The sequence below is a fragment of the Carlito syrichta genome, unplaced genomic scaffold (assembly GCF_000164805.1).
Source record: "Carlito syrichta isolate Samal-C Ts95f unplaced genomic scaffold, Tarsius_syrichta-2.0.1 Scaffold308121, whole genome shotgun sequence".
NCBI lineage: Eukaryota > Metazoa > Chordata > Mammalia > Primates > Tarsiidae > Carlito > Carlito syrichta.
Window position 1 is genome coordinate 430,078 of NW_007252217.1, and position 12,549 is coordinate 442,626.

Below are 12,549 nucleotides of genomic sequence, written 5' to 3' on the forward strand. Positions count from 1 at the left end.
ACTCACCTCAGCCTCCCAAAGGTGCGGGATTACAGGCTGAGCCACCGAGCCTGGCTTGATCTTTTCAAATAACTAGCTTTTGGTTTCATTGATTTTGGTTTTGTTTGTTGTTTTTTTTTGAGTCAGGATTTCACCCTGTCACCCAGCTTTAGGTAGGGTGTCTTTCTTTCATTGACCACACCCAGCTGTAAAATTCCACTGATTGAGATGATCAATTTCATCAATGCCCTAGGCATCCTTGCTCCACAAACTAATCCAATCAAGTTCAGGCTTCCTTTAAGGACTGACTTCTGGGTCCATGAGGTGTTTGTTTCTACCCCAGGATGACTCCTCCCAGAAGTCTTACTCCCTAGTTCTCCCCCTCAGACCCACAGACCTGTATCTTGATTCTACTCCCAATTCTTTTTACTACAACTTCCAGTGTTTTGAGTATTCTTGGGCTTGAGCCTCTCGGGCTCTGTTGCAGGTTAAGTCAGTTGCTTTGGAGGAGATGGGAGGCCTCTGGTCTATGGCTTGCTTCTCCCCTGGGCAGAATCTCTGAGCCAAGCCTTCGGCGCTTCTCCCGGGTAATGTCCCTGCTATTGGAGCCAAGCGCCGTATGGAGAGGGTGTGTAGAGGCATCAGGTCCTCTTGGCTGGCCTTTCCTGGTGCCAGGCTGTGGCCCCACTGGCTGGTGTCAGTGCCGTGGGGCCCCTGTGGGGCTGATGCCAGCATGCCCCCTCAAAGCAGGGCTTCCATTCCAAGCACTGGGCTGGGCAGACTCACCTCTCAGCCACCTCCCCAGGAATGTGCGCTCAATACAGAGAGCCACAGGCCTCTTAATCCTCTTGGGAAGAAGCCCTTGGTGGGAGCTGGGGGCAGTTCCTGATTGCAGGAGTCTAGAATGGCATCTCCACCTCTGAAACTGGAGGGAGGAGGGAGGAAGGCAGCTTAGTGCAAACACCACCAATCCTCAGCTTCCTTACTGTGTTGTTCTGGATTTTCTTGAACTCTTAATCCTCTTGGGAAGAAGCCCTTGGTGGGAGCTGGGGGCAGTTCCTGATTGCAGGAGTCTAGAATGGCATCTCCACCTCTGAAACTGGAGGGAGGAGGGAGGAAGGCAGCTTAGTGCAAACACCACCAATCCTCAGCTTCCTTACTGTGTTGTTCTGGATTTTCTTGAATAGTTGTTTCTTCATTTGCTGTTTGCCCTTAGGACCATTTCCAAAGACTTTAAATGACTGTATTTTGTTCTATTTAAAAATATTCACCAGTTTCCCTGAAGAGCAGATCATCAGGGCTCCCATGCTGTTTTGTTAGAAAGCAACCCCTGGTCAGTTGACTTTTGACAAGAGTGACAATACAATTCAGTGGATAAAAGTATAGCCTTTCACACACATGGGTGGGAGCAACCAGATATCCACATATACAAGAATGAAGTTGGACCCTAACTCATGTCATGTGGGAGAATTATCTTAAAATGAACAAAAAGCCTGAACAATGTAAGTACTAAATCTAAAACTCATGGAAGGTAGCATAGGTCTATATATTTGTGACCTTGGCATTGGCTTCTTAGATATGATGCAAAAACACAAATGATGAAAGAAAAAGCAGGTAAATTGGACATTACCAAACTAAAAACTTTTGTTCTCAAAAGATACCATCAAGAAAATGAAAAGACAACCTCCAGAATGGAAGCAAATATTTTAAAATTCTATATCTGATATGGGAGTTGTATCTACAATATGTAAAGAACTCTTACAAGTTAATGAAAAAAAGAAAAGTAACCAAATTTAAAAGTAGGCAGGCGGGCTCAGTGGCTTAGCCTGTACAGATCCCAGCACTTTGGGAGGTTGAGGCAAATGGATTGCCTGAGCTTGTGGGTTTGAGACCAGCCCGGGCAACTTGGCAAGGTCTTGTCTCTACAGTAAATAAAAATGTAGCCAGGCGTGGCAGTGTGCGCCTGTAGTTCCGGCTACTTCCTTCTGAGGCAGAAGGATCACTGGAGCTCAGCGGGTCGACGCTGGGGTGGCTGTGAGCATGCCACTGCATTCTGTCCTGGGCGACGAAGTGAGACTCCAACTCAAAAAAAAAAAAAGTGGAGAAGGAATGTGAATAGACACTTCTTCCAAGAAGATGTACAAATGGTCAAAAAGCATAGTACCATTAGCTCTCAGAGAGATGCAACTCCAAACCACAGTGCTGTGCAACCCCCTTGGGTCCCCTCCTGCTCTGGGAGCTTTTCTATCCTCTCAGTAAATACTGCTTTCTAAAAAAAACAAATCACAGTGCTACTTCATACTCACCAGAATGGCTGTAATAAAAAAGACATGGTAAACACTGTTGGAGAAGATGTGGAGAAACTGGGGCCCTCGTCACTTCTGGTGGGGATGTAAAATCTTACAGTTAAGCTGAGCTCGGTGGCTCAGGCCTGTAATCCCAGCACTTTGGGAGGTGGAGGCAAGAGGATTGCCTGAGCCCAGGAGTTCAAGACCATCCTGGACAACATGGTGAGACCTCGTCTCTATAATAAATAAAAAAATTAGCCTGGTGTTGTAGCACACGCCTGTAACACCAGCTACTTGGAAGGCTGAGGCGGGAAGATCACCTTAGCCCAGCAGGTCGAGGCTGTGGTAGCTGTGAGTATGCCACTGAACTCCACCCTGGGTGATAGAGTGAGACTCCAACTAAAAAAAAAAAAAAAAATCCTACAATCACATGGGGAAACAGTCTGGCAGTTCCTAAAATGGTTAAACAGAGGTGCCATGTGACCAACAATTCCTTTCCTGGGTATATACCCGAGAGAAATAAAAACATATGTCCCTATCAAACATGAATGTATTTTTTGGCATTATTTACAACAGCCAACATGTGGAAACAACCCACATGTCTACCAGTGGGTGGATGGATCAATAAAATGCCATTTATTCACACAGTGGAATGTTCATGCATAAAAGGGAATGAAGCATTGGTACATGCTGTGGCATAGATGAGCCTTGAGACCATTGTGCTAAGTGAGAGAAGCCAGTGACAAAGGACCTATTGTGTATGCCGTTTGTGTGAAATGTCCTTAGTGGGCAAATGAACAGACAGAGTGGTTGCTAGAGGTTCAGGGTTTGGGAGATTGATTTTTGGAGTGATGAAAATGTTTGCCAGTGGATCGTGCTGATATACAGTTCTGAATACATGAAAAGCCATTGAATTCTTTGCCTTAGGTAAGTTATAGGGTATGTGAGTCATGTCTCAATAAAACTGTTAAAACATTTTTTTAATGTAAAGAAAACATCTTAGTCACCATGGAACTCTTTTATCTTTTCAGCCAAGCATCTTCAAGACCTTCTCAGGGAGAGTGTGAATTTTTCCCCTGCCAGTCTCTCTGGCATTGGCTCCCAGTATCTGAATGCTTTAGTTGACAGTGCAGTGGCTCTTGAAACAAAGGATACATCACTAGCTAGGTAATTCTTGTCATCATTTTAATTTCTGCAGTTGTATATGCTCCAAGGTCTTGACCTAAGGACTTTTTATTTCTTAGTATAATTCTTTATAGAAAGTTAACAGTAAATGCAAAAGCACTGAATTTAGATACTTATCTTTGTTGGTAAGTATAATTAATTCAGGTAAATTTGGTATTGGTTATTGTGTAGTATTTTCTTTTTCCAGGTTTTGTTTGTGAAGGATAGTTCTATGCACATTTGAAAGTGGACGAGGTTTCACTTACAGTGTTCCCTACACAGTGAGGAAAGCAATAGGCTAAATGACCTGCTTGAGCATAGTGAATTTTGATCATGTCCCTACCTTATTTGTAGAATAAGTTAGAAGCTTTCATGCTTTGTAACAAGCACTTCATCTACGTAATGACATGATTCCTCCAACAACCCTAAGAGGAAACAGGGTCAGGAGGGGTGGAAACTAATAAATGAGAGAGCTGGATTCAAACCCAGTCCTACGCCAGAGTCCATGTAAATATGGCTGTTGTCGAGGCTGCAGTGGCTGTGAGCATGCCACTGTACTCCAGCCAGGGCAACAGAGTGAAATTCTGACTCAAAAAAAAAAAAGAAGAATTGACATAGAGATAAAATCATTTTTAGCAGTGAAGAATAATGATAATTATTGTGCTTAATATCCATTTATGTGACCAGATTCTTCTTTCAGTTTCATCCCTGCAGTGAATGATTTGACTTCTGATCTTTTTCGTACTAAATCCAAAAATGAAGAAATCAAGATGGAATTGGTAAAACTTGAAAAAAACCTAACTGCAACTTTCGTATTAGAAAAATGTCTACGAGAGTAAGTAATTGAATTGAAAGTGGTAACAATTTTTTGTTATCAAAGAGTGACAAGACAGTGTCAAATTTAGTTTTGACAGTAGGTATGCTTGAAAAGGCACATTAGGAAGTAGGTCCATAGTACATTTTTTAAGTAGAATGTTGGGAGGGGGTGGGGTGGGTATAGACTTTTCCACCTTTAACTTTATAAAATTTCTTACCTCAAAAAAAAAAAAAAAAAAGAAAGAAAAGGGCTGGGCGCGGTGGCTCACACCTATTATCCCAGCACTTTGGAGGCTGAGGTGAGAGGATTGCCTGAGCCCACAGGTTCAAGACCAGCCCGGTCAATTTGGCAAGACCTCATCTCTACAATAAAAAAATTTTTAAAATTAGCTAGGCATGGTGGTGCATGCCTGTAGTTCCAGCTACTTGGAAGGCTGAAGTGGAAGGATCGTGTGAGCCCAGCAGATCGAAGCTGTGGTGGCTGGGAGTGTGCTGCCGCACTCTAGCTTGGGCACCAGAGTGCGACGCCAACTCCAAAAAAAAAAAAAAAACCAGGCTGGGAGCAGTGGCTCATGCCTATAATCCTAGCACTTAGGGAGGCCTAGGTGAGAGAATTGCCTGAGCTCACGGGTTCAAGACCAGCCTGGGCAACTTGGCGAAATATCATCTCGACAATAAATCAAAAAATTAGCTGGGCATGGTGGCGCACACCTGTGGTTCCAGCTACTTGGAAGGCTGAGGCGGAAAGATCACCTGAGCCCAGCAGATTGAGGCTGCAGTGGCCGTGAGCAACAGAGTAAGACTCCGACTCAAAACAAAACAAAACCAAAGAAATGAATAATACGAATTTTATAACTTTCAAAATGTAGGTGTGTGGTGTTCTCTGTTTTTTGTACTTATAAATCATCATACAACTTAAAGCCACATGACATTTTGTTGCCCTTTCTTACTATAGCGCTTGTATCCCTCTTTTAATGCCATGGGCTTTTTTTAGGTCCTTGTTGCCCCAGAGACTAGGGCCTGTGAATCAGGAGCATATATGTGCACAAGGAATCTGGTATGGTAATTTATTCAACAAATATTGAATACACACATTTAAGGTGCTGTGTCAAACCATATTTAGTAGAGAGACCCTCAGTATTTCCTGTTTCAGGTTGGCTTTAGGGTATATGAAACCATTTTTTCTAACGGCAGATTTAGTTTCTCCTAGAATAATCGGCTTACTTTATCTTAAAATTGTTTTGTATTTCTTGAGAAAAATCCCAGCTGGCAACATGGAGGGGAGGGTGACCTGGAAGGATGCAGGTAACCTGGGCTCTCATGTTCATGGAGAGGACCTAGCAAGTTGGTATCCACTCTTGGCTCATTCATCGCTGAATCCAAAAAGTAGTAATGTTTATTTTTTATAATGGTTTTACTGAGGAGAAGAAGAAAGTATTTTTAATTTTACTTTTTAAAGGGATCTCAAGAAGGCAGAGTTGCATCTGTCTGCAGAAAGGGCCAAAGTTGACAGTCATCTTCAGAACATGGACTTTCTAAAAGTGAAGTCGGAGGAATACCGATTTGGAATCAAAGCTGTGGAGGTTTGTATGAGGGACTGAGCATACGAGGACCAACAATTAAGGTCATGAACTCATCCTAGAAAGAGTACTGTATATCTCATCACTGAATATCACTACAGTCACCTTTGAAGTGCTCCTCTTGGGAAGCTATGCACTGACGCCAGCACCTAGTCCACCCGTCAGAGCAATTTGGAACTCTTTTTCTGGAATGGCCATGGCCATCAGAGCTGTTGTCATATTACCCTTGATGCCTTGAATGTCATCAGCTGTCTTCCTTTCAATATTTCCTTTATCTTCAGGTAAGAAAAAAGTCACTGGGGGCCAGATCAGGTAAGTAGGGAGGGTGTTCCAATACAGTTATTTGTACAGTGCTGCCAGTGTAAGTGCACGATGGCAAGTTTGCCTACTTAATTGTCAGACCTCAACAAATGATGACAGCTCTGATGGCCATTCCAGAAAAAGAGTTCCAAAATTGCTTTGACAGGCAGACTAGGTGCTGGCGTCAGTATATAACTTCCCAAGGGGAGTACTTCAAATGTGACCATAGTAACATTCAGCAGTGAGGTATGAAGCACTTTTTCTAGGCTGGTTCGCAAACCTAATTGTCAGACCTCACATGTGGAATATATTTCATGATGGTCACTTTCAAAAAGCTTCTTTACCTGAACCCCTTTTTGTGTCATGGTAGGAGCAGCTTTCAGCCAGAGGTATGGATGCTACTCTGTCTCATCAGTCCCTAGTCGCACTGTCAGAGGTAAGCTTATTTTAGCCTAATTTCACTTTCTTTAAGTTAGTCCACAATCCACTTTGCCCTTTGTTTCTTCCTAAGGGGCCTTTGTTTACTAGCAACACGATTTCCTTTACCTTCTTACTTTATGTTCACCAGCATTTATGTGTTTGTTGCTTGTTTAGCTGTGTATACCCTCACACTTATTTGGTTTTCTGTGTGTATTACTGTAGGCTTGAAACTCTTTGCTGGAGTCAGTTACATGTCATTGATTATTTAGTAAACAGATATACTGGGGGACTGTGTGCCAACCCCCTAGGGACTCCTCTGCATCTCTTTCAGTGGACTATAGAAATGCTGGTCTCAGACTCTTCAAGTTACCAAATGCAGTTCTGGGTTTTAGTCATATAAGAGTTTTATTTATTTTGATAGGGAGAGAGAGGAATAGGGGTTTTTTGTTTTGTTTTGTTTTGTTTTATTATTCTTACGTTTTTATGCACTTTGATTCTTGGAATGTAAGGTTGACAGTCTGTAGCTCTGTATTTGAGACTCTAGTCATTCCTTTACATTCTGATTCTTCTTGATCACTTTCTTTTCTGTTCCTCTGCAGCATACTTCAGCTCTATTCTTAGTAAATGGGTGTATAACTCTCCGATTATCATTAAGCATCTTCTAAATATAATTTCCATTGGAAGTGAGTTTGTCCATTTATCTTTGAAGCTCTTTATTTGATGCATTAATTAAAATATCCTGGGATGGGTGCAGTGGCTCACGCCTGTAATCCCGGCACTTTGGGAGACTGAGGCAAGAGGTTTGCCTGAACCCAGGGGTTCGAGACTAGCCTGGGCAACTTGGGAAAACCTTGTCTCTACAATAAAAAAAAAATAGCTGGGTGTGTTAGTGTATGCCTGTGGTTTCAACTACTTGGTGGAAGGCTGAGGCAGAAGGGTTGCCTGAGCCCAGCAGGTTGAGGCTATGATGGCTGCGAGTGTACCACTGCACTCCAGCCTGGTGACAGAGTAAGACTCCAACTCAAAAAAAAAAAATCGTGACCAGGTGCTATGGCTCACACTGTAATCCCAGCACTTTGGGAGGCTGAGGTGGGAGGATTGCTTGAGGCCAGCAGTTTGAGACCAGCCTCGGCAACATAGTGAGACCTCATTTCTACAAAAATTAGGTGTGGTGGTGCATGCCTGTATTCCCAGCTGCTTGGGAGGGTGAAGTGGAAGAATCCCCTGAGCCCAGGAGGCTGAGGTTGCAGTGAGCTGGGATCATGCCACTGTGCTCCAGCCTGGGGACAGAGTGAGACCCCACCTAAAATTAAATAAATAAATAATCCTAATGTTAATGCCTACTGTGTTTTATTTCAGAAATGGCCAGTAGTCACATTGTGAATATCTCTATTACTCCGTGACTTTGTATCTTTTCACCCACAGAAACTGGCAGAGATAAAGCGACAGACTCTACCTTTGAAGAAAAAATTGGAGTCCTACTTAGATCTAATGCCGGTAATTATGCTTAATTAAGAAGGACATGGTTTCCTCTAGCCTCCCCAAGGACCCTGCATGGTCATAGCAAGGGTGGTCCATGTTTAAGGGTTGGGAGTCAGTGCTGAGTTTCAATATTCCGTGCACACTGAAGACTCTCTGGGAGGCTTTTGCCTTTTTGAAAATGAAGACAGTATTTTTTCCTCTTGAGTCTGAATTGAGCCAATATCACCTTTCCTTGTTTTGTTTTTCTTTAAAAGAGTCCTTCTCTTGCTCAAGTGAAAATTGAAGAAGCAAAGCGAGAGTTAGTAAGTACCTTTAATTTTTTTCAGAAATAAACTCAGTGCTGATATAACCAAAGCTTCTCATCTTTTCTTTCCTTCCTCAGAGGCCAGCCACCATCCTCAGGTTGCCTATGTTACTCCATGTGTCTTATAATATGTTATTGGCCGTGCTCTTGTGTGTGTATGTGTATATTTTAAATACATAGTAGTGGGCCAGGCATGGTGGCTCATGCCTATAATCCCAGCATTTTGGGAGGCAGAGGTGAGAGGATTGCCTGAGCTCAGGAGTTCAAGACCAGCTTGGCCAACTTGGCAAGACTTCTTTTCTACAATAAATCAAAAAATTAGCCGGGCATGGTAGCACGTGCCTGTAGTCCAAGCTACTTGGGAGACTGAGATGGAAGGATCGCCTGAGTCCAACAGGTCGAGGGTGTGACGGCCGTGAGCATATCACTGCACTCCCGTCTGGGCAACAGTAAGACTCTGAGTCAAGAAAAATAAAAAAGTAAACACATAGTAGGGTTTTATGCCTTTTAAAATTTTACATAGATTTTTCCTAATGGAAAAAAAAGAGTTTGAGAGATATATAATATTCTAAGCAAAAAGAATTAGCAAAGGCACACGAACTGAACAGTTGAGGACTCAGCAGAGGTGCTAGAAGCATGCGGTATGAGGCGGGGCTGGGAAGGGTCAGTGGGTCTGTGGTGTAGAAGGCCATAAGTCTACAGGAAGCCATGGAGGAACAATGGAAGTTGCCGTTGCTTTGTTTTTTAAGTTCAGAGGCGTGTGATCAGAGCTATGCTTTTTGATCAGCCTAGTGCTTAGGAACATGATTCTGTAACCCATGGACAGGTGCATTAGAGGAAGGAGAAAGAAAATTGTAGGAATCAGTTGGCCTATTTAGGCCAGATAAGAAGTAATGGGGACAGTGGCGATGACAGTGGACAAGAGGTGATGTCAGAGGCATTGTGGGACGTCGTTGTGAGTGAGATTGGGTAGATCTGCTCATGAGTCATGACACATTCCTCTCTCTAAGGGGTGGCCCTTCCCTTCAGGTGTTGATTAGAATCCATTAGGAAGCAGAAGACTTTTGGGGAGGTCAAGGGGAAGAGAGGGAGGTGTAAGCCAGGAATTGTCTAAAAGTGTGTTTGATACTTACAGTTGTATTTTATAAATTTTCTGTTTTAATTTTCTTCTTTTTTACTTTTCTTATTCTAGATAACATTAGAAGTTAGAGCATCTGTTTTATGTTCTTATTTATGGCATTTCTTTCTTCCCTCAGGATAGCATTGAAGCTGAACTTACAAAGAAAGTAGACATGATGAAACTGTGACCAGAGCCAAGTAAACACCCTTTTACCTAGCAAAGGACATTGAATAGGACTTTGGAGAATTTCTTTTCCTCTTGGAAATTTCTTAATAATGTTTTACTGGCATTCTCAGATGAGGGAATAATGTCATCATGGATAGAATAATGGCTTCCTGTTGTATATTGTATTTTTGTGTCAAATACATAATTTTCATATTAAAAAGCCCTTTTTCTTACTTGTTGGTTCTCTGTGTGGCTGGTGACTGAAGCCTTTGGGAGCTCTGCCACGTGAACATTACCACAATGTCGTACATGTGACATTAGAGCAGCTAATGGGAAAGTTGTGTGGCCTCAGTTCCATTTGCCACTCTCCTCCTACCCTGGGGCTTGCTGTCATTCTTTCTGATCTGCTCACCTGCCCACCTCCAAATGTTAATGTATGCAGGAATTTAGTTTATGAAAAAAGATGACCTTTTAAATCAATAGCAGAAAGATGGATAATCAGCCCTTGCCACCAGATCCATACTTCACACCTTATTCAGGATAATCCAAAGGATCAAAAATTTCAGTATAAAATTTAAAAATAGGCTGGGTGCAGTGGCTCAAGCCTGTAATCCCAGCACTTTGGGAGGCCAAGATGAGAGAATTGTGAGTCCAGGGGTTTGAGACCAGCCTGGGCATCTTAGTGAGAACTCGTCTCTACAATAAATAAAAAAATAAACTGGGTATGGTGACTTGTGCTGAGGTTCTAGCTACTTGGAAGGCTGAGGCGGAAGGATCAGGTCAAGGCTATGGTGACCATGAGCATGCCACTCCAACTCAAAAAATTTGTAAATAAAGGTACTGGAAGAAATCACAGGGGAGTTTTAATGTTTTGATTTTTTTTTTTTAAGAGACAAGGTCTTACTATATTCCACTGGCTAGCCTTGAGCTCCTAGTCTTAAATAATCCTCCTCTCAACCTCCCAGGTAACTGGAACTACAGGCGCACTCCACTGTGTACAGCCTAATGTTTGCTTTTTAAATAGAGAATTGGAACATGACCAAAACCCAGGAGTCATAAGTGAAGTGATTGAAATATTTCATAAGTAAAATCAAAGGACATGACAGATATGGTACAGGAAAGAAGGAAGAGGGGTTTTTCACTATGCCTTCTTGTCTTTTTCAAATTTTGTACCATGCAAGTAAAAATCAACTTTTAAAGATTGTCTAAATGCCCTTAAAAATTTCCTTCCTTCTCTCCTTGTCCTTATTTTCAAGCAAAAAAAGACATGTGCATTTCATTTTGAAAGTTGTCCATATTCTTCAGTCATTTATATATTTGCTTCTGATCCTTTTCTTAACACTTTACAGAAGCTTCTTCTTATTAGCTAAATGAATATTTTGTAATTTGAGATGCAGTTATTTTCTAGGTTTGTCACTTGACTTGATTGTAGTACTTTTGGTAAGGAAACTTGGCAGATTGATTATGAGACAGTGACTGATTCCTTTCATCTTGTGCACACACCCCTTTGTAATGTGACTTCACTCTTCCCATCAAGGAGCAGAGTGCTTATCTCTACCTTTACCTCTGGTGTGACCCTGTGACTTGTTTTGGCCAATGAGACAAAAGCAAAGAGTAAAAATCACTTGTGCTTTGGAGCTGGCTGGTTCTTACTGCCTTTGGAATTGGAGGCCACCGTGTTAAGCCTGGACAAGCCTTTTAGGAGACAAGAAGCTACTTGGGGCAGACAGGAAGCCTCCGGACCAGACAGACAGTGAGATGCTAGAGGTGTGAAGCAGGCCCTGCTAGCCCTGACTGAGCCACCAGCAGCCAACCCAGGTCAGAACTTGGCTAATTTGGAACATTAATAGTTGCAGAATCTTTTAGACATTTGCACCTGACAAGTGCATGACTGAATAACAGAGAAGGTGTGTATGTGCTATCGAATGTCTGCTGACCCCTGAACTCTCCAGGTCTCCTGAGAATCTGCACCCATCCTAACTGGAAATATGTCAGAAAGGGAGATGCATAGACTGCGGTATATCCACATTGGCACATCACAAAGCCATCCCACACAGATCCCATGTGGACTAAGTGTATGAAAGGCTGTGCGCAGTGGCTCATGCCTGTAACTCCAGCTCTATGGGAGGCCAAGTAAGAGGATCCCTTAAGGCTAGTTCAAGGCCAGCCTGTGCTGTGAACATAATGAGACCCCATCTTTACAAAAAAAAACCCAAAACATTAGGTGTGGTGGCATATTCCTATAGTCTCAGCTTCTCAGGAGGCTGAGGCAGAAGGACCACATGAGCCCAGGAGGTCGAGGCTGCAGTAAGCTATGATCACACCACTACACTCTGGCCTGGGTGACAGTATGCCCATGTCTCTGAAATAAAAGCATGTAAAAAAAAGGCATATGGAGTAGGTTATGTGTATAGAGAAGTCACATGTAAGTACAAAGAGAAAATCTCAAAAGCAGAGGAAAAAAATCAAAGGGTATATGTTTAATTGACAGGATTCTCATCAATGACAATGGAAACAATGCCAAGGGAATGATATCATTAACGTGCTAAAAGAAAAAAATACTGTCGCCCTGGAAATCTGTTTTAAGGAAAGATATTCAAGAATGCGAGTGAAATAATGATGTCAAACAAAAATGGAGACAGATCATTAACAGCAGGCTTGTGTTAATGGAAATTCTAAAAAGATATCAGAAGGAAAATGCTCTCAGAAGATCTGAAGCCCAATAAAGAAAGGCAGGGCAACCCTCAGGTTCCCTCCCACTGTGGGAACTTTTCTGTCTTCTCAATAAATCCTGATTTAAAAAAAAAAAGGCAAAGAACATGGCAAGTGTATGAGTAAATATAAATATTGACCAAAAAAACAGTAACAAAATAATTAGTGAGTTAAGCCAAAAAAAAAAAAAAAATTCACAAAGACATATGTGTCAGATTC

The 12,549-nt window shown here is 42.3% G+C and overlaps 1 protein-coding gene across 1 annotated transcript in view; it reads left to right on the forward strand.

Annotated features, from left to right (window-relative positions):
- The window catches only part of HAUS1 (HAUS augmin like complex subunit 1), a 17,777-nt gene extending 7,926 nt beyond the window's left edge, over positions 1-9,851 (forward strand). The window contains exons 3-9 of the mRNA XM_008064989.2: positions 3,299-3,434; positions 4,132-4,266; positions 5,707-5,830; positions 6,498-6,563; positions 7,973-8,044; positions 8,284-8,331; positions 9,590-9,851. Of these exons, the coding sequence (XP_008063180.2) occupies positions 3,299-3,434; positions 4,132-4,266; positions 5,707-5,830; positions 6,498-6,563; positions 7,973-8,044; positions 8,284-8,331; positions 9,590-9,640 (632 nt within the window). The 3' untranslated portion in view covers positions 9,641-9,851. The remainder of the gene's footprint in view (positions 1-3,298; positions 3,435-4,131; positions 4,267-5,706; positions 5,831-6,497; positions 6,564-7,972; positions 8,045-8,283; positions 8,332-9,589) is intronic.
- The last annotated feature ends 2,698 nt before the right edge of the window (positions 9,852-12,549 follow it).